This window comes from Zalophus californianus, chromosome 3, assembly GCF_009762305.2.
Source record: "Zalophus californianus isolate mZalCal1 chromosome 3, mZalCal1.pri.v2, whole genome shotgun sequence".
Lineage (NCBI taxonomy): Eukaryota > Metazoa > Chordata > Mammalia > Carnivora > Otariidae > Zalophus > Zalophus californianus.
This window is the reverse complement of record NC_045597.1, coordinates 168,848,596-168,870,904: the sequence shown is the minus strand read 5'-3', so window position 1 is coordinate 168,870,904 and position 22,309 is coordinate 168,848,596. Positions and strand designations below refer to the sequence as shown.

Here is a 22,309-nt window from a genome sequence, read left to right as displayed (position 1 = left end):
CTACCAACGGAGATAAGACAATAACAAAAAAGAGAATCAAAATCTGTGTTGTTAGATGGTGGTTAAGTATCACAGAGAAAGACAGAACAGGGAAGGGAGATAGAAAAGCATGTGCTTTAACTCCTCCTTGGCTGTGAGCTGCTTAAGAGTAGAATATGATCTTTTTCCTGTATCACTAGCATTTATCATAATGTCAGCTGTATATTAAGTGCTGCACACATGTTTCTTGAATGAAAAGAGTGACTGAATAAAAACTGGTGTTGAGGAGAGAAGTTTATCTCATGAAATCACTGTAATACTGCTTACCTGGACACATTTATGTGCTTCTCGACAGGTAATAATTATGTCAGCAAGAATGGTGCCCTTCCCTTCTCCTTGTTCTTGCTGGTTCTGTAAGTCTCCTGGCCATTGTTATATTTTTCCTAGAAGTCAGAATGCCTTTAATGTATCCTCTTTTTAATAATATATCCTTGATCAAAAAAAATTAACTATGTGCATTTTTTCAGGCTTTTGCTGAATAAGTAATATGGAAAACAATCTGACAAATGGTTCAGTATGGAAATTTCATATTAAGGGGCTTTGGAATTCTACAGTTTCTGGAAAACCAGCATGCATATGTTACAAATATTAAAATATTTAGGGTAATATTCAATGTCAAGAAATAATAATAATATTTGGTTAACTTGGGGTAAAAAAAAGTGTGCAGTGTCATCTCTCTTTTTAAGATTTTATTTATTTATTTGACAGAGAGAGAGCACAAGTAGGCAGAGTGGCAGGCAGAGTGAGAGGGAGAAGCAGACTCCCTGCTGAGCAGGGAGCCCGATGTGGGGCTCGATTCCAGGACTCTGGGATCATGACCTGAGCTGAAGGCAGATGCTTAACCGACTGAGCCACCCAGGTGCCCCTGCAGTGTCATCTCATACATATAAAAGATTGTGCTTTTCTTCTTTGGGCTTTTCTACATTTTTAAAACCAAACCTGCATTATTAATCATTTCCTATCCCCCAAGTTTCTATTATTTTTGAAGTATCAAAAACTGAATATAAAAGAAATGAGAAAATTGTGTTTCTGTGATGGCTTGATAGATTAAAATATTTATTTAAGGTCTACAAATTTGGTGGGCTGCGGAACTGACTACAAGATAAAAGAATTAACCCGGAGAATTGGAAACAGCCTATCTCCTATGGCTGGTTTTTTTTTTTGTTTGTTTGTTTGTTTTTTAGATTTTATTTATTTGACAGAGAGAGCACAAGGAGGGGGAGCTACAGAGGGAGAGGGAAAAGCAGTCTCCCTGCTGTGGGGAGTCTGATGTTGGGCTCAATCCCCGGACCCTGGAATCATGACCTGAGCAGAAGGCAGATGCTTAACTGAGTGAGCCACACAGGCGCCCTCCTAGGGCTGTTTGATGAACAAACTAGATAATGTATGTAAAAATGCCTTCTGAATTATACTTGTATAATTACAAAGCTCAATGCCTGTACCATCCTCTACAAATTCCACCAGGGCAGGAACTTTATTTATGACTGTATCTCCAATACCTATCACAAAACATGTGTGTGATACATATTTGGTAAGTATATGAATACTTTGTTTTAGTAAGTGATAATTATTTCACGGAAGAAAACTTTATCCTCGAGTAATTTGATGGCACTACAATTCCTTCAGGTTAAAATCTGAATTCCTGTTATTCAAGATTTACTCAATCTAGTTGACATGTACTTTTCCAGCCCAATAATATCATAAACACAACCTCTACTCGAACTCAAACATACTATCTCGTTATTGATGCCATCTTTCTTCTCTGCCCAAAGTCTTTAAAAATACCCAGCTCAAATAAAAAAGTCTTCCTTTGAACTATCTCAATACTGATTTGACTTCTCAGACTGTTAAACAATTTTTTTTAAATGTCTTACTCATTTTTGCTTTTCTGTCCCCAGGGACATGGACAACCTTTTGAATATAGTGAATATCCAGCAAATATTTGCTGATTTAACTATTTTCACAACACATCATTCGCTTACAAATTTTATTCCAATTAAGGTAAATCAATTTCCTGAAACTCTTCCCTTACTCCACATGAAGGTGCAATTATTATTCTGAGCAATCTTCAGAAAGTATACTCTGCTATAAATGCATCCTGTCATAAAGTTATTGCAGTAATGTCGCAATGCACTAGAAAAACCGGGAACAAGGCGGTTATTTTCTAATTCAAGTAATCTGTGTCATGCCTTAATGCTTTGTTATAACTCCAGTTCCTTGGATTCCCCTGCCCGCCTCCCCCCACCATCCTGATCTTACTCACTTAATAAGGTTGAAATAATGGCAATTGTCTTTTTGGATCTAAAATTCTAGTGCGCTTTATTCCCTAAATCATTTTATGTGTAAATTAGGTGCTTAAGAAAGCCTGTAGTACATCATCTAAAGAACTACATTTACTGCTCAGTTTATTAAAAAAAAAAAAGTGCGTGGCGGGTGGAAATGCCCGGGTGTCGTTTAGTGGTGAGTGGAGCCAGGTGCAAGACTCTCAGAAATGTTTTTATGTGTCCCTGGTCAACTATCTCCACACAAAATCCTGTTTATTTATTTGCGCTACTGCAGAACAGAGTTAACTCCAACGCCACTCAAAACAGCGTTGTACGGATTTAAAAATGCCTGAGCGGGCGGCTCCTGATTTCTACCATAAAACGACCCAGCTGGATCCAAAGCAGATTTGTCACCCTATTTCAGAGCCTCTCGGGATTTGAGCGCAGAGCACGTATGCAAGCAAACCCACGAAGTACAGATTTGGCAACTGTAACAAAGCTTTGTTAAAACTTGCCCCTGGAGCCGCAAGGCGGGAGGGTCTGGACGCCAGGAGCCGGCGCAGCCCGAGCGCGGGTGGTAGGGCGTAATGCCGCCTGACTTTCCCCTTTTTGCTTTTCCTGTCACGGTAGTACAGAAATAGCAAAGCAAGGGCGGGAAGTCACACGCCCGTATTTTTGTTGTGCGTATGTGTCTGTGTCTGTGTCTGTGTCTGTGTCTGTGTCTGTGTCTGTGTCTGTGTGTGTGTGTGTGTGTGTGTGTGCGCGCGCGCGCGCCTGTTTCCCCCTAGCAAGGGAAGAGGTAAGGAGGAAGCGAGAACGACCCGGAACCCGCCCCCTGGGAGTCGCCGCGCCTCTGCACCAGGGTTCGGGCGTCGTGCTCCAGCGACTTCCAGAACGCTCGCAGCCGCTGCTGCAGACCCCGCCCCCTGCCGGGGTTTCCCCGCCACCCGCGCTCATTTGCATGGCGCTTCCCCTCCCCTGCTGCCATTGGCTGGCGTTGAGCCCCGCCCACTGCCCCTCCACCACGGCAGGGTTCCGTCCCCGAGCCGCCTGGAGCTGCGGGCAGCGGGCGGACTGTTAAACCGCGGCGGCGGCCGGGGCGGGAGCGGGGCGCGCTCTGGAGACGAGTCAGCGGCGCCCCGGGTGGGGGGAGGCGGGCGGGCAGCTAGAGATCACCTCAGCAGCCCCCACCACGGCCGGACCGAAGGTGCGGCGGCGGAGGGGAGCCAGGGCGCCCCAGCAGGCGAGTGGCCGACGTCTCAGCGGCGGGCTGAGGGGGGTGGGTCTCCTCTGCCGGGGACGGCGGCAGCGCGGGGAGGGGAGAGCGGAGAAGACCGCCGGGTGGACTTGCGGGCCAGGCAGCCGAAGGGCAGCCCCTTCGCCCCCCGAATCCTATGGGCTGTTGGACGCCGGATCCCGGCACAGGATCGCGCTCTAGGGCAGGGGTCGGACCGCAGCCAAATTTAAACGGCTAAACCTAACAGCCTTGGCAGAAGCTGAGGGGAGGGGAGAGAGGAGTGGAGGGAGGGGTGGGGGCGGACCTAGACGTGGTCACGTGGGGGCAGGGGAGGGGCTTGGCGGGCCTCCCTTTTGTTTTGGCTGGCGCGTGCGCAGACGGCAGAACACGTGGTCTGGGCCCTCCCCTTGTTTTAGCGGCCGCGCCTCGTCGGGTGCGGTTGAGGTGTCGGCTGTTTTTGGGGAGCTCTGAAGCGGAGCCGTCTGTGTTGGATGTGACCCTTGTTTACTTTTATTTTATACCTTATTTCAGGCAACGTTGATTGGGTTTTTAGAATTAGGTGGGGTGGAGAGGAATCTAGAGAATTATTGAGGAATGGTGTTTCCAAGTTTGTGTCTCTTCGTATTTCGAAGGGACCGACGTTGCTGGAAAATTTGAGGATATGTGGTCATTGGTAGCAAGAAATAGAAGGCTGTTTTCTGGTCGTTAAAGAAAGGAAGAGGTTAGCTTTACATCCAAGAGGGAAGGCACTGGGATGGACCTTCTTGTCTTTCGCTGTGAGAGGATTAGTTTTTAGTTGGTTCCCTGCCCGCTCTGCCGCGCAGATCCACTCCACCCTTTACCTCGGATCAGCTGTGAGGCGCGGCGCTGGGGGGTGGGGGTGTTGGAGATTGATGTTTTTTTTTTAACTGAGAGAAACATTCCTTTTTGATTCCCCAAACTTTAGTCAGCTGGTGAGTTTTAAGACGGTAACTTCTTTAGTCTTACTCAGTTGGCTTAACTTCGTGCTGAGTTTGGTTCTGTAGGAATGTTTTTAAAATACAGGATGGGTCAGTTTTGTTAACAACTAAGCCTTAAGTGAGATATTTACCAATACTGCAGACAAAACTTTTTGACTAGGTAGAAGTGGCACTAAAAATAATTCAGTATTGGAGAGAAACCTGGTGTTCTGGAATGTAGATTGCTTGAATCTAGCATTGAGTGGTTTCTACTCTTTCCAATTCTTAACGGGCCGTTTCCTTGGGCAAGTCACAACCCCTCTTTTCTCAATGTTTGTTTCGTCTTGTAAATAGTTTCATAATGCTGTCCCTGCTTTAAGAGATTGTTATGAGAATTAAATACCTTGTGTTAGTAAAAGTAGTTTACAATCTTTACCAACAGTGCAAAAATACAGTAATTGCTAAGTGACATGGTTTTATAGTAAAAGTTTTTTTTTTTTTTAAATCCAGCATACTGGAAGATTATAAACTGAATGAATCATGAAATAGGGCATATTTGAATATCTTCAAAATCTATTGTAGTAACTATTATCTTTGATTCTCCCTGTTTCCACCCACTTGATCAGTGTCAGGTTACCATCATTTCTTTGTAGTTTTAATCTAGAAAGATTATCATTACTTCTCTTCCCCAGCCCTTCTAGAGTAAGTTTTTACATGAAATTTTTCTTAATCCAGGCCAATTCTATCACACTTATTTTTTACATTTATCGTTTGCGTGTGTATCATATGTGCCTTTTCAAATAACAATTGCTTATTAAATAATCTTATAAAATGGGAAAATAAAGACGAGTGCAAATAGTTTGTATTTCTAAATATGTGTATTTGTGAATTTTTCCTATAACTGGGTTCATGTGGTATGTTTTCATTTAATTCTGCTTCATAAACGTTTCCATGTCATTAGTTATGAAAAATTATATTTGGCTGCTTAAAATTATATCGTAACTATCATATTTAAAATTTTTCCTATTGGCATATGTTTGGGATGTTTCTATTGTTTTGCTAACAAACTTCACTACAGAGGATTGCCTTTTACTTAAATCTTTGAAATTTTTTTTCCCCTTATTTTTGTAAAAGAGATTACTAGGTCAGAGTCTGGGGTTGTGTGTGTTTAAGGCTCTTGAACATCACCAAACTACCTTCCTGTAACAATTTATACTCATGGTGTATGAGCCAGCCTCACATTATGTCCTTGTTCATCATCTAGTGTTAGTATTGAAACAAAAAACCTTGCTTTAATTTGCATTAAGTTATTGTTCCCACAATAACTGGTATATCTACCTTCTTACTGTAAGCTGCTTCAAGGAGAATATATTTCATATTTGACATGTTGCAAATCACAAAGTGGGTGCTCAATGAATACTTGCCAGTTGGCTTATTAATATTTACCTTTTTGACCTGTGGAAGATCAGGAAATGATGTCTTGCTTTTTTGTCTTAGTTTACTAGTACGTTGTTGGCAGTATACCGTTACTGTTTGATTCATTACTTTGAGTACTTCTCCCTTCAGATAGGGGCCTCACTGATCTCAACAGTTGTCTCCTAAAAAGGTCCAGTGACTTCTCATGTTCAACTGCTGCATCATCCAAAGTTCTATCCAGTTTTTTTATCATGATAAACTATTTCATTTCCTTTATTCATTTATCTAGTATGGAATTCACTTACAGATTTCACTTTGATCATTCTAGTTTCACGGTAGCCTTTTCTGTGTTTTATTTATTTATTTTTTGGTGTTATTTTTTTTAAAGCCTACTATCTAAAGTTCCTTTATTTCATTATTCACATTGTTCCATGTATTACTGCCTATAACACCTTTTACTGCCTTTAATCTACCACATAAACCTTACATTTCATCTGTAATTTTTATTTTCATTTATTTGGTTATTTTCCTCTCATGTCCTTTTGCATTGGTCTGTACAGTTTTAGATTGTAAAGGAGGCAGAAACCCATTTCTTTCGGGTTTAGAATTGTGTTCAGGATTGTTTACCAGTTGGGTTTCACAAGTTATAAACTGCAAGGAGTGGGGCTGCTTGCAACAGAAGTGACAGGTCGTAGAGAATTAGCGACCAGTTTACTGACTTTAAAGCATATCATTATACACCTCTATCCTAAAAGTCCTGACTGCATTATGGGACTATAAGGGAATACTGTACATAAGGATGACCCTGAATCATCAGTACAGTCTTACATTACTTTCTGTATGTCCAATTTCAAAAGGCAAGGAAGGTGTATCATTTCCACAAGATATCTATTTGTTTTTCCTTTTAGATGTTGTCTTAAGAGAGATTTCAGTGAACTGGGCTCCTTATTGCATGTAGGATAAATAATCAGCAAATGTTAATAAAAATGGTAATATTGTACTTGCCTGTGGACAGTCTATAATGAAAATCTGAAGACAGTAATGAAAGTCTTCAATACTTGATATGTTTAGGATTTTAGAAGCACATTTTATTTCTATATGGATGTGACAGTTCTCTAAGAATTGCAGAATTGGGAGAAAAGGCATTCATTTATAATATTGAGGTTTTGTTAACGTTTGTAATGAACTTTGTATTTATTGTCTGGTTTCGGTCCTAGAAGACCAAGAATTCTCAAGCATGTTTTTCAAAGTAATTTTTAAAAAGTTTTATGTGTAGATCATTAATCAGTGTTTAACGACATGAAATTGGAGCAAATATGATAGTACACTCTAAATGCAGATGTACACACACACAAAAAAACAACTCTTCATTTATATTCCTATGAGTCATGCACTTATAACTGAGTAGTATTAATTCTGCTTGAAGTATGATCTGTTTGATGTATTATGTGGCCACCCAAGTGGCTTTATCTTTAATTAAATTCCTTTAGTCTTCAAAGAGAATTCCTTTTTAGGGATAGTTTTCAAAGTGGAAGAAGTTCTTGCTGTAAACATTACTGAGTACAAAGTACTGAGCCAACTGTACCCTGGTCATGCCAATTACTGCAGTGTTTTCTGCTGTAAATTGAGAATGCCCATATTTAAGAAATCTTGAAAACATGACACTGTATTTTGTATTTATACCTTCCATTAATTCCTATATTTTTGAGGAGTAAAATTAATACCAGTGTAAACTCTTTCTCATTACTATTGTTTTAATTAGATTTTTCTTTATGAGTTACAAATTAAAATTTTTGAGTCTTATATTTTAGTAATGTTTGAAAGAGCTTTTCATACTTTGCTAAGAGAATTTGTCTTTTTTTCCTATTCTTTGATATTCTAATGGATCAGCTGTCTGAAACACATTTGTTACTGTGGAAATAATTTAATATTTGTCCCTACTTCAGGCTTTTCCCCTTTCTCAAAATGCCATTGGTAGTTTTTACTGTCTAAAACTTAAGGATGAATCTGCCTTATTTGTGATAATGTAATTCCTAGTTCGTGTTACTACATTTAAGGTAACTGGGATTATCCAGATTCCAGTCAGAATAGTAAATTTAATGTTCAGGGTGGATTTGAATAGGGTATTTTCCATGGACTATATGGAATATACATATATGTGCTAGAATATAAATCATAGTTAAAATCTGGAGCAGTACTTTAGGGGGTGGAAAATCAGATTTGGCCTTTAATTTTTAATGTTCATTTTCAGGAGGAAGGGTGGTTTTTATCTAAATTATCTAGATTATCAGTTTCATTTCTGAAGATAGACTAGATTAGCAAACTTTTATTTTTTTTCTTAGAAAAGTAGAAATGCCAAAAATTATTTGGTATATATGATCTATATATTGTAAAGACCTGATCTAAGTGTTGGGATCAACTCAGAAATTATTGACATCATAATTATCTCACTATGTACATGCAATTTTTGAGGGATGACATAATTATTATATCTCATGATGTCTGCAGGACCATTTTATATTTAATTAATACTAAATTCATAAATATGTATGATTTATAAAAAAAGATTATGTCACTAATGGAAACATTTTGTAGACATCAGGGCAAAGCTTTTTATTTGTGGTAACATAACTGATTTCTTCCTTAATTCACAATAAATGTGTTGGATTAGATTGTAGAACAAAAGTTAGAATTTATGATGTAGACTTTTTACTGAACTAATTTGATTTATATAATAATGAGTTTAATATGGACAAAAAGAAAAGACAAAAAGTTTTAATTCTTTGTAGTTTTTAAATGTTTGCAATTTAAAGGCATAAACTTTGCCTGGCTGCAATTTTCTCTCTGATTGGTATTTTTTTGTGAGACTTCTAAGAAAAAGGGATATGTAGTGAGATCTGGACTGTTGACTGTAGGGTTATTTACTTGGTGGATTATCTATAAAAGATTTATAACAGATTAGTTTTTGGTTTTGTTTTATGCCACCCTCAAAATTTCTGGGCCGTGGATGTGCTAAAGAATTTTTTAATTAACTAATTAATTAAAACTGGAATGTAAGTTGAAAACTTTGTTGTAAAAACATAGAAGTGAAATTCATGCTCAGGAAATATAGTTGATCAAGAACATTTGAGTCTTGACAGATAATTAGGATAATCTGAAAGGGTACTGATATGGTTAGTTTCTTAGCTTGCAGATCCTGTTAGTTTAATATTTTAGTTCTGTATTTATGGCCAAAAGGAGTTCAGTTTTTCTCAGTTTTATCCATTACAGCTTCTTTGAAGTCCTATATATTAAACTCCTAGAAGAGGTACCTGTTTTACCTGAGTATCTTAGGTGTATATGAAATAAATGGTGCCTGGAATAGAGTACAGTATTTTAGCAGCTTGAAAGAAATTTCTTAGATTTAGCTAAGATCCAAGTACTTTTTGCACCACACAATTATGTGCATGATTAGAAACTGAATAATTAGAAACTGGAATAATTAGAAACTATTCATAAGATCAAGATGCTGCTTTGAAAGCTTTTTAAGGATTTGTCTTTTCCATATTTTTGAACATTCTGAAATACTTTAGGTGCCTAAAAATACAAAACAATATGTTTGGCTAAGAACTTTGGGGACTAATATTTTAGTTAATGATTGATTCTTGTTTACTTAGGGGGACTATACTTTGTACTGTCCAGTACAGTAGTCCTTAACCACATGTGACTATCAAGCTCTTGAAATGTGTCTAGTCCAAATTGAGTTTGTTAAATGTAAAAAACACTCGATTTTGAGACTTAGCACACATACAAAATATAAAATATCTCATCAATATATTTTTATATTGATTACAGATTGAAATAGTTAATATTTCATGTTTCTTTTTCACTTTTTAAAATATATTCAAGTAGCAGATTTAAAATTAAATGTGTAACTCATATTTCTGTTGGACAGCAGTGTTCTATACTAATATTTCCTAACCATAAGACTCCTATCATAATAAAGTATCTCATGAACCTCCTTCCTAGGCATTTTAAAATATAGTTGACCCTTGAACAATGTGGGGGTTAGGTGTGCTGACCCCCCATGCAGTCAAAAATCTACGTATAACTGATGCCCCCTCCCCCCCACCAAAACTTAGCTAATAGCCTGCTGTTGACTGGAAGCCTTACCTATAACACAAATACCTGATTAACACATATTTTGTATGTTAGGTTTATTATGTATTCTTTTTTTTTTAAAGATTTTTATTTATTTGTTTGAGAGAGACAGAATGAGAGACAGCACGAGGGGGGGGAGGGTCAGAGGGAGAAGCAGACTCCCCGCTGAGCAGGGAGCCCGATGCGGGACTCGATCCAGGGACTCCAGGATCATGACCTGAGCTGAAGGCAGTTGCTTAACCAACTGAGCCACCCAGGCGCCCGGTTTATTATGTATTCTTAACAATAAAATAAGCTAGAGAAAAGAATGAGTACTGTATTTATTGAAAAAAATCGACATGTAAGTGGACCCACACAATTCAAACCCATGTTTTTTAAGGATCAAGTGTAATTTTATTATTTCTTGAAGCTATTTATTGAAGAAATATTTACTAAGGGCCTGCTTGTTATGTGCCAAACAGTATTCTAGGATACAGCACTGAGTGAAAACATTCAAACCCTGCCTTCATGTGGCTTTCATTTTAATGGGGAAAATATGTGATAAATGATTTTTAGATGAACTATTATTTGTTGTAAGTATACTATTGTATATAATTGTATATAAATTATGTAATACAATTTTAATACAGTGCTTCATTTATCCAGTGATATATGGTATTTATTTTTGGCATTTGTCTTATTCATGTTCTCTGAACTTTCTGGATCTGTGGTTTGATGTTTGACATTAATTTGGAGAAATTCTCAAATTAAAGTTATTGCTTCAAATATTTCTTCTTTTTTGTATTCAGCATCTGGTATTCTTGATTTTGGCTCAGGTCATGATCTCATGATCTCATGATCTCATGGTCTCAGGGCTGTGAGACTGAGCCCCATATCAGGTTCTGCACTCAGCCAGGAATCTGCTTGGGATTCTCTCCCTCTTCCTCTCCCCCCAACTCATGCTCTCTCTCTCTCAAAATAAATACATAAATCTTAAAAAACAAAAACAATAACAAAAAACCTCTTCTGGTCCTTTGGCTTTAAATACTATTTATAACCAGTGACTCCCAAAAATGGTATTTCTATGAATTCTTGCTTGAACTCTAGACTTGTTTATCTAACTACTTCCACTTGGATGGCTAATAGGTACTTCAAAGTCAACATATCCCAAACAGAACTTTTTTATTTTTCTCCCTCAACCTTCTGTCTCCTCAATTCTGCTCCATTTCAGAAAATAGCATCACTGACAACTCAGTTGCTCAACCCAAAAACCTAAGAGTCATAATTAATCGCTTCCTTTACCTTTGGCCCCATAAAATCTTGGCTGTCAAAAGTTTTGTCAGTTCTACCTTGAAACTATCTTAGATTCATCCATTTTAATTTCTAGTACTACCTCACTAATCCCAAGCCACTGGTACTATCTCTTGTTTAGATTACTTCAAGAAGCTTTTTAATTGGTCTCCGTGCTTCTCTTCTTGGAAGCCATTTCCATTCTTTCTCCTTTATAAACTTTTTCTTTGTAGAACAGCTAGAGGAATTTTTTAAAAATAATGTGAATTAGATCATGTTACTATCTTATCCAAATACCTTTAGTGGTTTTCTTTTGACTTACATAAAATGTCTTGGCAAACCATTTGCCTCTCTGATCTTACTTCCTCTTAGTCTCTCTGGCTCATTATGTTCTAGATATATTTGTTATTTTTGTTCCACAAACACCAAAATTATTCCTGTTTGAAAACATTTTATTAGTTGGCTTTTTTTCTTGGAAGGCTCTTACCCCCAAGTCTTGGTTGGTTTGTTATTGTCATTTCAGATCTCAGAGCAGATAATCACCAACACCAAGGCCTTCGTTCATTTACAAATCTAAAGTAACTCCTGTCCCAGTGTTGACATGCTGTATCACTGTTTAGTTTTTTTATAAGAACACTAGGGAACCCTTATTTACTTGGTATTTTTTTGTCTGTTTACTCTATCTACCATTTGCTAGAATGTAAGCTCTGTGAGAATGGAAACCTTATCTTTGATGTTCACTGTCATCTTTCTAGTAACTAAGATGGTGTTTGTTACATTCGCTCAATAAATATGTATTAACTGAATTGTTGAATGTTCGGTTTTATATTGAATATATATTAAATGGGGGTTAAAAATCTATCTCCTAACAAAAATAGACAAAACTACATGACTCAAGGTTGGCCATTTCTTCATTTTCTGCTTTTTGAAAGTCAGTTTGTCTCTTTTTAAACTTACTTCTGTAATTTTTGAAAGTTTTCATTTTGTTTTTTTTTAAAAGATGAAATAGGTTTTAAGCTGCCATTCACAAGCACTTCTCTATAAATAACATGTTGTGGTGTGGATAGTCTTTATACTCAAATGAAAACCAGATGACTTTACTTGTAGCTAGATATTTTTACTGTCTTGTTTTTTTAAATTGGCTTCTGAAATACTGGAAGTGCTATAAAATAATTGTGATCATGTGGAATACACTTTATAGAACTAACGGGACTAATTTTTTTTAATGTGTTGACATTTTTTATATTTGGCATTTGTAAGCCTTTAAAATTTTTTATGCTATTTTTTTACTTAAAAAAGGAAAACAATCGTCATTACAACTCTGTACAACAAACATTAGAAATAGATATCATTCCAAAATAGTTGCAAGAAAATTGCAGTTTTACGGTCTACATCACCACATCCTATAATATGTATTTCCAAGGGGAAAAAAGCTACAGTATGTCGAACACTTGACTGACACCCATAGCCTGAAAACTCAAGAACATGGACTTTTGAGGCAAATCAACATCAGTCACCAAAACTTGTTTAGCTTACTATTGAGGTGAATTTGCAGAATTCATTATTTTATGCTCTAAATCAGTATTCCTTATGTATTCTGCCTCTAACCATTTGTCTGTTATGCATAAAAATGAAATAGTAAGTGATTGAAGATAACTACAGTTTAAAACTGTGTAATGGTTGAAGCCATTATGTAGAGTTAACCTGAATGGTAAAATCATTATCTTTGAGGAGTATGGACATTTGATTTCTACTAACTTGAACATGTATTTTCTGCATAAATTGTTATGTTTTAGTTTCTTATGTTTAGTATTTAATTTTGAGGAAGTTCAGTTTTATGAATAATGTTTTTGTTGTCCTATCTAAAAAAATCTTTGTCTAACCCATAATGATTTTTTTCTGTGTATTTTTCTAGAAGTTTTATGGTTTTAAGTTTAACTTTTAGGTCTATGATCCATTCTGTTGGATGTGACTGTTTTTATATAGGTATATCCTATGAGATATGAGTTAAGTTTCAGTGTTTTGCATATGGATGTCTTATTGTTCCAGAACCATTTGTTTAAAGTTAGTCTTTTTACATTGAATTGCCATTACATCTTTGTCAAAAATCAGTTGACCATATGTGTGCTGGTTTGTTTTGGAGCTTTCTATCCTATTGATTTTGTGTTCATTCTTTTACCAATGCCACATTTATTTTGACTAAGTAGATAGGTAGTTTGAGTCCTTCAGCTTTGTTCTTTTTCTTGTTTTGTTTTCTAGTTCCTTGCCATTTCCATATGAATTTTTTTTTTTAAAGATTTTATTTGTCAGAAAGAGAGAGAATAGCACAAGCAGGGGGAGTGGCAGGCAGAGGGAGAAGCAGGTTCCCTGCTGAACAAGGAGCCCAATACGGGACTCCATCCCAGGAGCCTGGGATCATGACCTGAGCCGAAGGCAGACGCTTTACAGGCTGAGCCACCCAGGTGTCCCTCCATGTGAATTTTTGAATCTGCTTTTGATATCAGCAAAAAATTCTGCCAAGATTTTGATTGGGATTGTGTTGAATCTATAGATAAGTTTTTTTAAAAGAATTAACATTGAAACAATATTCAGTAATCCATGAACAGAGCATATCACTCCATTTAGGGTATTCCTTGCTTTTTGTCACCCAGTTTTTCATTTTAGAAATACAAATGATGTTTGTATCTTGACCTTATATCTGCTACCTTTAAAGTCATTAGATCTAGAAACTTTTTTTTCTTTAATAGATCCCTTCGGATTTTCCATGTAGAAAATAATTTCATCTGTGAATAGAAACAATTTTACTTTTTCCTTTCCAATCTGTATGCTTTTTATTTCTTTTTTCTTCATCTATTCCATCGGCTAGGACCTCAGTATGATGATGAATAGGAGTGGTGAGAACAGACACCTTGTCTCATTACCAGTCATCGGTCAAAGGCATCAGTCTTTCATCATTAATTGTAAAGTGATCTGTAGGTTTTTGTGTAGATGCTCTTTAAGCAGTTTTCTTTCTTTTCCTAATCTGAGGGTTTTTTCCTACTCATGGATGAATATTAGATTTTGTCAAATGCTTTTTCTTCACCTATTAAGATCATATGTCACCTGTTATGTCTGAAAAAACAATATACAGTTGACTTTTGAACAACATAGGTTTGAACCCTCTGCGTCCACTTATACATGGATTTTTTTTCAATAAATACAGTGCTGTAAATGTGTTTTAGGATTTTAACATTTTCTTTTCTCTAGCTTTAGTGTAAGAATACACTAATATAACACAAAATATGTGTTATTTGACTGTTTATATTGGTAAGGCTTCTAGTCAAGTTTTGGAGGAGTTAGAGTTATACATGGATTTTCAACAGTGTTTGTGGTTGACATCCCAACCCCTGCATTGTTGAAGGGTCAACTGTACATACCTTAATTATGTTCTTAAAAACTGTCATCTGAGCTTTTGGTCAATCATAATTGCTAATCAAAATCACCATTACAAATATAATAATAATGAAAAAGTTTGAAGTATTGTGAGAGTTACGAAAATGTGACACAGAGACATGAAGTGAGCATATGCTGTTGGAAAAACAGCATCAATAGACTTGCTTGATGCAGGGTTGCCACAAACATTCAATTTGTAAAAGGAAAAAAACCATACTATCTGCTAAGTGCAATAAAGTGAAGTGCAATAAAATGAGGGATGCCTGTAGTTGTTAACAAAATAGTCGAAAATCCAAGCTTTCACAGATTTTTGGAAATGTTAGTGGTAAGTGTAGTTTATGTAATATGGAGGAAGTCAGAAATGGTAGAGTTTAGAATAACCAATTAGGATACACTGTTATATGTAATGATCACATATTTAAATAATTTTAAAAATTGGGATAATGCACTTATGTTTAATGATAAAACTAAACATTAAGCGGGATTTATTCCAAGGATACAAGGGTGGTTCAGTATTTGCAAATCAGTCACCATGATACATCATGTAAAATAAAGACTATGAACATAATTTAATCTTTTATTTATAGGAGACATCTATTTTCATGATTTTCTTTTGGTTGCAATGTAGAAAGACTTTCAGGCTGAGATTTTTATAAGGATACACTTGGGAATATAATATAGAGGAACTTCTTGGAAATCCTAGAATTGGAACTGTGGAATGGATGGGCTTTCTAGAGACTAGAACCCAAAGTCTTCATATCCTAGTGTACTAGTTATCTATTGCTATGTAACATATTAGCCCCCAATTTAATGTCTTTATTTCACAGTTTCTATGGGTCAGGAGTCTAAGCATGGCTCAGTTGCGTGCTTCTGGCTCGAGATTTCACACGAGGTTGCAATCAGTGTGTTGGCTGGGGCTTCTGTTATCTGAAGGCTTGACTGGGGAAGGATCTGCTTCTCAGACTGCTCACATAACTTTTGGCAGGTTTTAGGTAGTTGCTGTCTGTTGGCTGCACACATGAGTTCTTTGCTGTGTGGGTCTTCCAGCTCACAGCATGGCAGCTGGCATCCCAGAGTGAAAGAGGGTGACAAGATGGAACCTAATCTCAGAAGTGATATCCCATCACCTCTCGTGAATTCTGTTTGCTAGAAGCAGGTCAGCAAATCCAGTCCATACTTGAAAGGATTACGCAAGGGCATGAATAACCAGGATATGGGAATTATTAAGAGCATTTTATAAACTGCCTGTTGTACCAAGTAAACCCTAGAGATCTCACCAGAATTTTTGTGTGTGTGTTTTATTCTAGTTCTCTACCATAAATGCCCCCAAGGCAGTCTAAATGTACATTTTTTTTGCTACCAATTATAGTTCTTAACTATTAATCTTTATTTATTTATTTTTGCATCTTATTTTTAGTTTTCCCTTATATTTAGTTTATCCAGGGCCTGAGATGAACTCTACTGCCTCATGGTATTTTATCTTCTGCCTCTGCTGTTAGTCATTTTGAATATGTCCCTAGCACCTTGTTCAAATTTTTGAGAGAGAGAAGGTGGGTAGGGAGGGGATATAGTATGTTTTGAATATACCTCCCTCATCTGTGAACACAGTTTAAGCAGTGTGGATATCTAAATACTATTGTAGATGTTTATTGAATAGAAGATAATAGAATATTTCTCATAAAATTAGAAAACTTTGAGATATACAGACTTTGAGGAGAGAATTATATGGAAATCTCTACTTTTTTTTTAGACATTACACAGTAAAGTATAAAAAAGGCAAACATTTCTTTATAGTCAGTTCTATGCCCATAATGGGGCTTGAACACATGACCTTGAGAGCAAGAGTTGCATGCTTTACTGATTGAGCCAGTGAGGCACCCCCAAACATCTATATTTTTATCACACAGAATTAATAACAATTAACATTTGTTCATTTTGCATTTAAGTCTTTTTCCCCCAGGTAATAAAGTTTGTAGTTGAAACTCAGCTCCTCTTAAACCATCACTCTTAGTTCTGTTTCATGGAACTTACCTGATGTGCAACTACTGTTACAGATTTGGTGGGTATTTTTCTGGTTCATTTTTTATTCTTGTAAAAACACACACACACATTTATGTGGTGTGGTCTTGTGTTTGTATTTTTTCCCCCAAAATTATTCAGCTTTTATTGAATCTTTGAAATATCACAAATAAGTCTGAAAAATCATCTGGTATCTTGCTGTTTCTGTAGCTGGACAACTTAGATCTTATTCATCAGCCTGAATTGTTCCTTTTTCAGAAGCATAGAAAACATCCAACAATTTTCTGATGTCTTTGTTTTTAACTATTGTAGCTTGCTGAGTCAAAGCAGCTGAGTTTGATACAAGTTCAGTGTCACTTTCTTCAAGAATGAACTCATCTTTCTGGACTTGAGATACTGAACAAGCAACACCTGGCATCATCCAAACCCTGAGGATATATTTTTCTTCCAAGAAATTTTCGATTTCGACAGGAGAACCATTCTTCTGAATAACAATATTGATGGGGAAGTGGGCATACACAGACTTCATCTTGTGATGGAAGTTCAGTGTAATGCCCTTGGTCATGTTCTGTACATGACTATAGATAGTGTGAACCGTTGCCAGTTCTTTTCTGTTTCCCCACCATTTGTCATCTTGGAACCTCTTCTTTTTCTTTCCAAGGAGATTGAGTTCTGTTTTTTTTTTTTTTTTTTAATTTTTTAAAAGATTTTGTTTATTTGAGAGAGAACGAGCAGTGGGGAGGGACAAAGGGAGAGAGAGAGAGAAGCAGACTCCCTGCTGAGCAGGGAGCCCAATGTGGTGCTCGATCCTAGGACCTGGAGATCATGACCTGAGCCAAAGGCAGACACTTAACTGACTGAGCCAACCGGGCGCCCTGAGTTTGAGTCCTACATTGATGCTCTGGGACCCTTCACAATAACAGTGCATCCCTTCAGAGTGATGTTGACATTTTCTGGAATGTTGATAGTCTGCTGAGAATGGTCTTCATTCTCACAGTAGATGGAGCAAAGAGAGCTTGTGTTTGTATTTTATTTATTTGGTAGCATACTGTACCATTAAAAAAAACCTTTATATTCTTTTTGAGGTTTGTCCGTATTTGTATATTTAAATTTAGGTCATTCTTTTTAACTGCTGTATAGTATTCCATCGTGTTTTATTTTCCATTTTCTTATTGTTAGATATCTAGATTGCTTTGAAAGAATAGTTTGCTGTTACAATGCTTTCTTGTGCACCTATGACAAATACATTTTCTACATTATTGTCAAATTCCTGAATCAACTTATAGTCCAAATAGATGTGGGAAATCTTGTCATAAGTGATATTTCAGACTTAGAACATTCTTTTCTTTTTCTTTTATTTTTTAAAAAAGATTTTATTTGAGAGGAGAGAGAGCATGAGTGGGGTGGAGAGGCAGAGGGAGAGGGAGAAGCAGACTCCCCACTGAGCAGGGAGTCCAATGCAGGGCTCGATCCAGGACCCCAAAATCATGACCTGTGCCATGATTGCTTAACCAGGCAGATGCTTAACCAACTGAGCCACTCAGGTGCCCCTAAAACATTATTTTCAATTTAGTGATTGGAAAACTGGTCTTTTGCTTTATTAATCTATAATTCCTTCATTACTAGTAAGATTGATTATATGTTTAATGATCTTTTGGATGTCATCTGTGAAGTGTCTGACCAGTTTGCTCATTTGTAGGAGTTCTTTATATGTATTCTGGGTATGAATTCTTTTTTATTATATATATATTGCCTAAGTCTTCTCCTAGTCTATAACTTGCTTTTAATCCTGTGTATTTTTTTTGTAACTGCATTAGAGCCTTTGTGCCTTTTATTCCTTTTATCATTCTTGATAGTCTTTGTAAAGAATCTCCTTTTGGTTTTGTGTTTTCACATAAAAATGAAGGTTATAGAGTTACAGTTAGCACCTGGGACATACAGTATGGGAGTATGGCCATTTAAATGACTATTAACAATCATGTATTGAAACAAAAATTATGGAGTATCATTCCAGAGTATCTTACAAAACTCCTAATTTTTAATGGTATAAAATTTTTTTTCACTATTTAGTCTTCATAATTTTCAGTGATAGAGGATTAACTTTTTCAATGAATCAGACTGTATGGTTTTACACTTTTTCTTTTGATAAGATACAATGAAATTTGTTTAATTATGGGATTTTTAGCAGTCATCTGTTACAGTCCCCACTATTTTCCAGGCAGGAGTAACAGCTTTTGTAATGATAACTTATGATTATCTGTTTGTGAAAAGGGAAAAAAATATTGCAGATACTTTTTCACAAAAAATTTTTGCACATTGAAGATTAAGCAAGTTTTCGCTATCATTATTTTTAATAGTTGTGAAATTATACTTTTTTGCTTGTAGCTCAGTTACATCTTCTGACATTATTTAGCATATATTAGTTAATATTTATACTGTTCAGATTGTGAAATTTGAGAGATGGATGGAGGTTTTGAGCAGCTTATATTTTATAAAGATAAGTAGTTCTTACTTTGGCTAAAAGTATGGGATTGAGTCACATTTTCAAATATAATTCCCAGATTCCAGGTTGGAATTTTTTTCTTTTGCCTTTCACTAAACATTGTCAAAAAAACCCACAAAAAAACTTGAAGTGCAGTTGAGGTACATTCACAAGTATTTGTCTAATACTTATTGGGCTAGGTAGTGTGCAACCTTAATTGGAGTTTTTGGTATTGGGCCCACAGTCAGAGTAAAGAATAGTTTAGTCTTTGTTGAATTCCTTATGAATTAAGAAAGAACAGAGATATTGTTAGGAGTTGGGAAATAAAGGAGGAGTTTGGTTCCATTCACATTTTAATCAGAAGCATTGAAAATGTTGCCCTTAGTAAACGTGTAAGCATGAGCCTTTTTCCTAGATATTTGATCATTTATTTTTACATTATTTTAGGTTTCCAGTAATTATCTGCAGGATTCGCCATGACCCCAGCTCTGAGGGAGGCAGCAACAAAGGGTATCTGCTTTTCATCTTTACCAAGTACCATGGAGTCTGACAAGATGCTATGCATGGAAAGTCCAAGAACTGTAGATGAAAAGCTCAAGGGAGACACTTTGTCTCAGATGCTGGGATTTCCAACTCCTGAACCTACTCTTAACACTAACTTTGTGAATTTAAAACATTTTGGCTCCTCTCAGTCTTCAAAACATTATCAGACAGTTCTTTTAATGAGTTCTAATTCTACATTAAATAAATACAGTGAGAATTACAAACAAAGGAAATTAGGGGAACCCAATTGTAATAAGCTGAAAAACCTACTGTGTAATGGCAGCAATATTCAGCTTAGTAAAATCTGTCATTCTCATTCTGAAGAGTTCATCAAAAAGGAACTTCTGTCAGATAGCACAAGCCAGTGCATGACAGATGTACAAATTATTTTGGATTCAAATATAACCAAAGACACTAATGTAGATAAACTACAACTGCAAAACTGCAAATGGTACCAAAAGAGTGCACTTTTGGATAAAGTTACTGATGCTGAAATTAAAAAGGGCTTATTGCACTGTGCTCAAAAGAAAATTGGGCCTGGCCACTCAAATGTGCCTATTAGTTTCTCAGCTGCTGAAAAAGAGGAGGAAGTGAATGCTCGTTTACTTCATTGTGTAAGCAAACAGAAAATGTTACTTAGCCAGGCTAGAAGAACTCAGAAACATTTACAGATGCTTCTGGCAAAGCATGTTGTTAAGCACTATGGTCAACAAATGAAATTTTCTCTGAAACATCAACTCCCTCAAATGAAGATCTTTCATGAACCTACCACAGTTTTGGATAGCAGTTTACCTAAATACACTGAAATTAAGCCAGAAGTCAGCATGTTGACTGCAGAGAATAAATTGTGGAGTGATACAAAAAATGGCTTTGCACGGTGTACAGCTGCAGAAATCCAAAGATTTGCACTGTCTGCTACAGGGCTGTTGTCTCATGTTGAAGAAGGTCTGGATTCTGATGCAACTGATAGCAGCTCTGATGACGATTTGGATGAATATACCGTTAGAAAAAATGTGGCAGTGTAAGTGCAAAATTATTATTAGACCTTTTACTGTTCTGTATATAGCAGCAGTTTTGTCTTGATTTCATTATACATTAAAAGGAAGTAGATTTTCTAAAATTTTAGTGCCATAACCTTTAAGGTATAAAACTTTGGTGAATTTTTAAAATATTTTGTTAAAACTACTGTGCGTGAATGTATACATACTATTTAAAAATAAGTTATTCAACTGCTCTATCTAGGAAAAACCATAAAGGGATAATGAAAGCTCTTTAGCTAGAAGTAAGCATTTCTCCCATTCTTAAATAGAATAGGCTATGGACAAGGCTTAATATTTTGCTTAAGTGTTTTAGCCAAAATGTATAGCCAAAATTAAAAAAATTTAGTCTGCACATGGGGAGCCCACGTTGGCTTTAGGCTTTAGGAGTTATCAGTTGAGAGTATATCTAAGTTGATTGGCTCTTTTTTTTTCCCTTTAAGTATGGTATTTATATACTCATTGAGTTCATACCTTTCAGCTCTGGTCTTTACCAACTTAGTCAATTTTTGCTAGATTAGTATAACCAAAACAAAATTATAATGTCAGCTATTAGATACCTATTGAATGCTTATTATGTGCCGGATGTTGGGGATTCGGTTGTGGGCAAAATATTCAGTCTCTACTCTCTGGAGAATATACTTCAAACAAAACAAAATAAAACAGAAGTAAAGTAGTTTTGTGTATCACATTGTGTTAATACTCCAGAATAGCTTTATCTGATAGTTTTCTGAGATGATAAAAATGTTCTGTATCTGTGTTATCAAACAGACTCACGTGTCTATTCAGCCCTTGAAATGTGGCCAGTGTCTCTGAGGAACTGAATTTTTAAATTTTATTTAATTTGAATTAAGTTTTTTTAAATAGCCAGATAGAACATAGTTTTTAATCTAGCTTTGGGGAATCTGTTAATGTCCCTAACTTGATGCAAAATACTGTGTATATATTTTGGGAGGAAAAAGTCCATCATTTTTATCAAATTGTCAAAGATGAGAGAATTATTACAGAATTAGAAGCTGAACACACTAATTTTTACTAATAAATAGAAGGTCAGTATATCAATTTCTGTGGTAAAGAATAAAATGTAAAACAAAGTGGGTATTCCAGTCTTTTGGTGTTCTGTTATCACTATGTTTGAAATGTGTTTGAATGTGGGAGCTAATATTGAGCACATATTTTTTTCTGACTGGCATTGTGATATTTACATAAGATATTATTTAATCCTTTCAACAACCATGGGAGGTGATTGTTGTTATCCTTAGTTAAGAAGAAATAGTCTTTGCATGGTTAAGTAACTTGCCCATGGTCAAAAAGCCAAATAATTGATGGAGCTAGGATTATTGTCCATGTGTGGAAGACTTCAAAGCAATGTTCTTGCTATTGGGCCATGCAACTTTATCAACCTAGAATTCACTGATGCTTATAGCCACAAGAATTATTAAGCACATGTGCTCTGAAAGAAGTCCAGAAATTTATCAATTTTTATATTTTTA

At 36.1% G+C, this 22,309-nt stretch overlaps 1 protein-coding gene and 1 pseudogene across 4 annotated transcripts in view; one reads left to right on the top strand and one right to left on the bottom strand.

Annotated features, from left to right (window-relative positions):
• The first annotated feature begins 3,367 nt into the window (after positions 1-3,367).
• Positions 3,368-22,309, top strand: part of KANSL1L (KAT8 regulatory NSL complex subunit 1 like) — a 136,984-nt gene continuing 118,042 nt past the window's right edge. For 3 of the 4 annotated variants that reach the window (XM_027590552.2, XM_027590551.2, XM_027590549.2), the window contains exons 1-2: positions 3,368-3,546; positions 19,684-20,800. In XM_027590552.2, coding sequence (XP_027446353.1) covers positions 19,713-20,800 — 1,088 coding nt within the window. In that variant the 5' untranslated portion in view covers positions 3,368-3,546; positions 19,684-19,712. Of the gene's footprint in view, positions 3,547-8,706; positions 8,948-15,782; positions 16,795-19,683; positions 20,801-22,309 lie in introns of those variants that run through there. The other variant, XM_027590550.2, reaches the window with a different exon arrangement.
• On the bottom strand, positions 16,981-19,714 carry LOC113920310 (annotated as a pseudogene).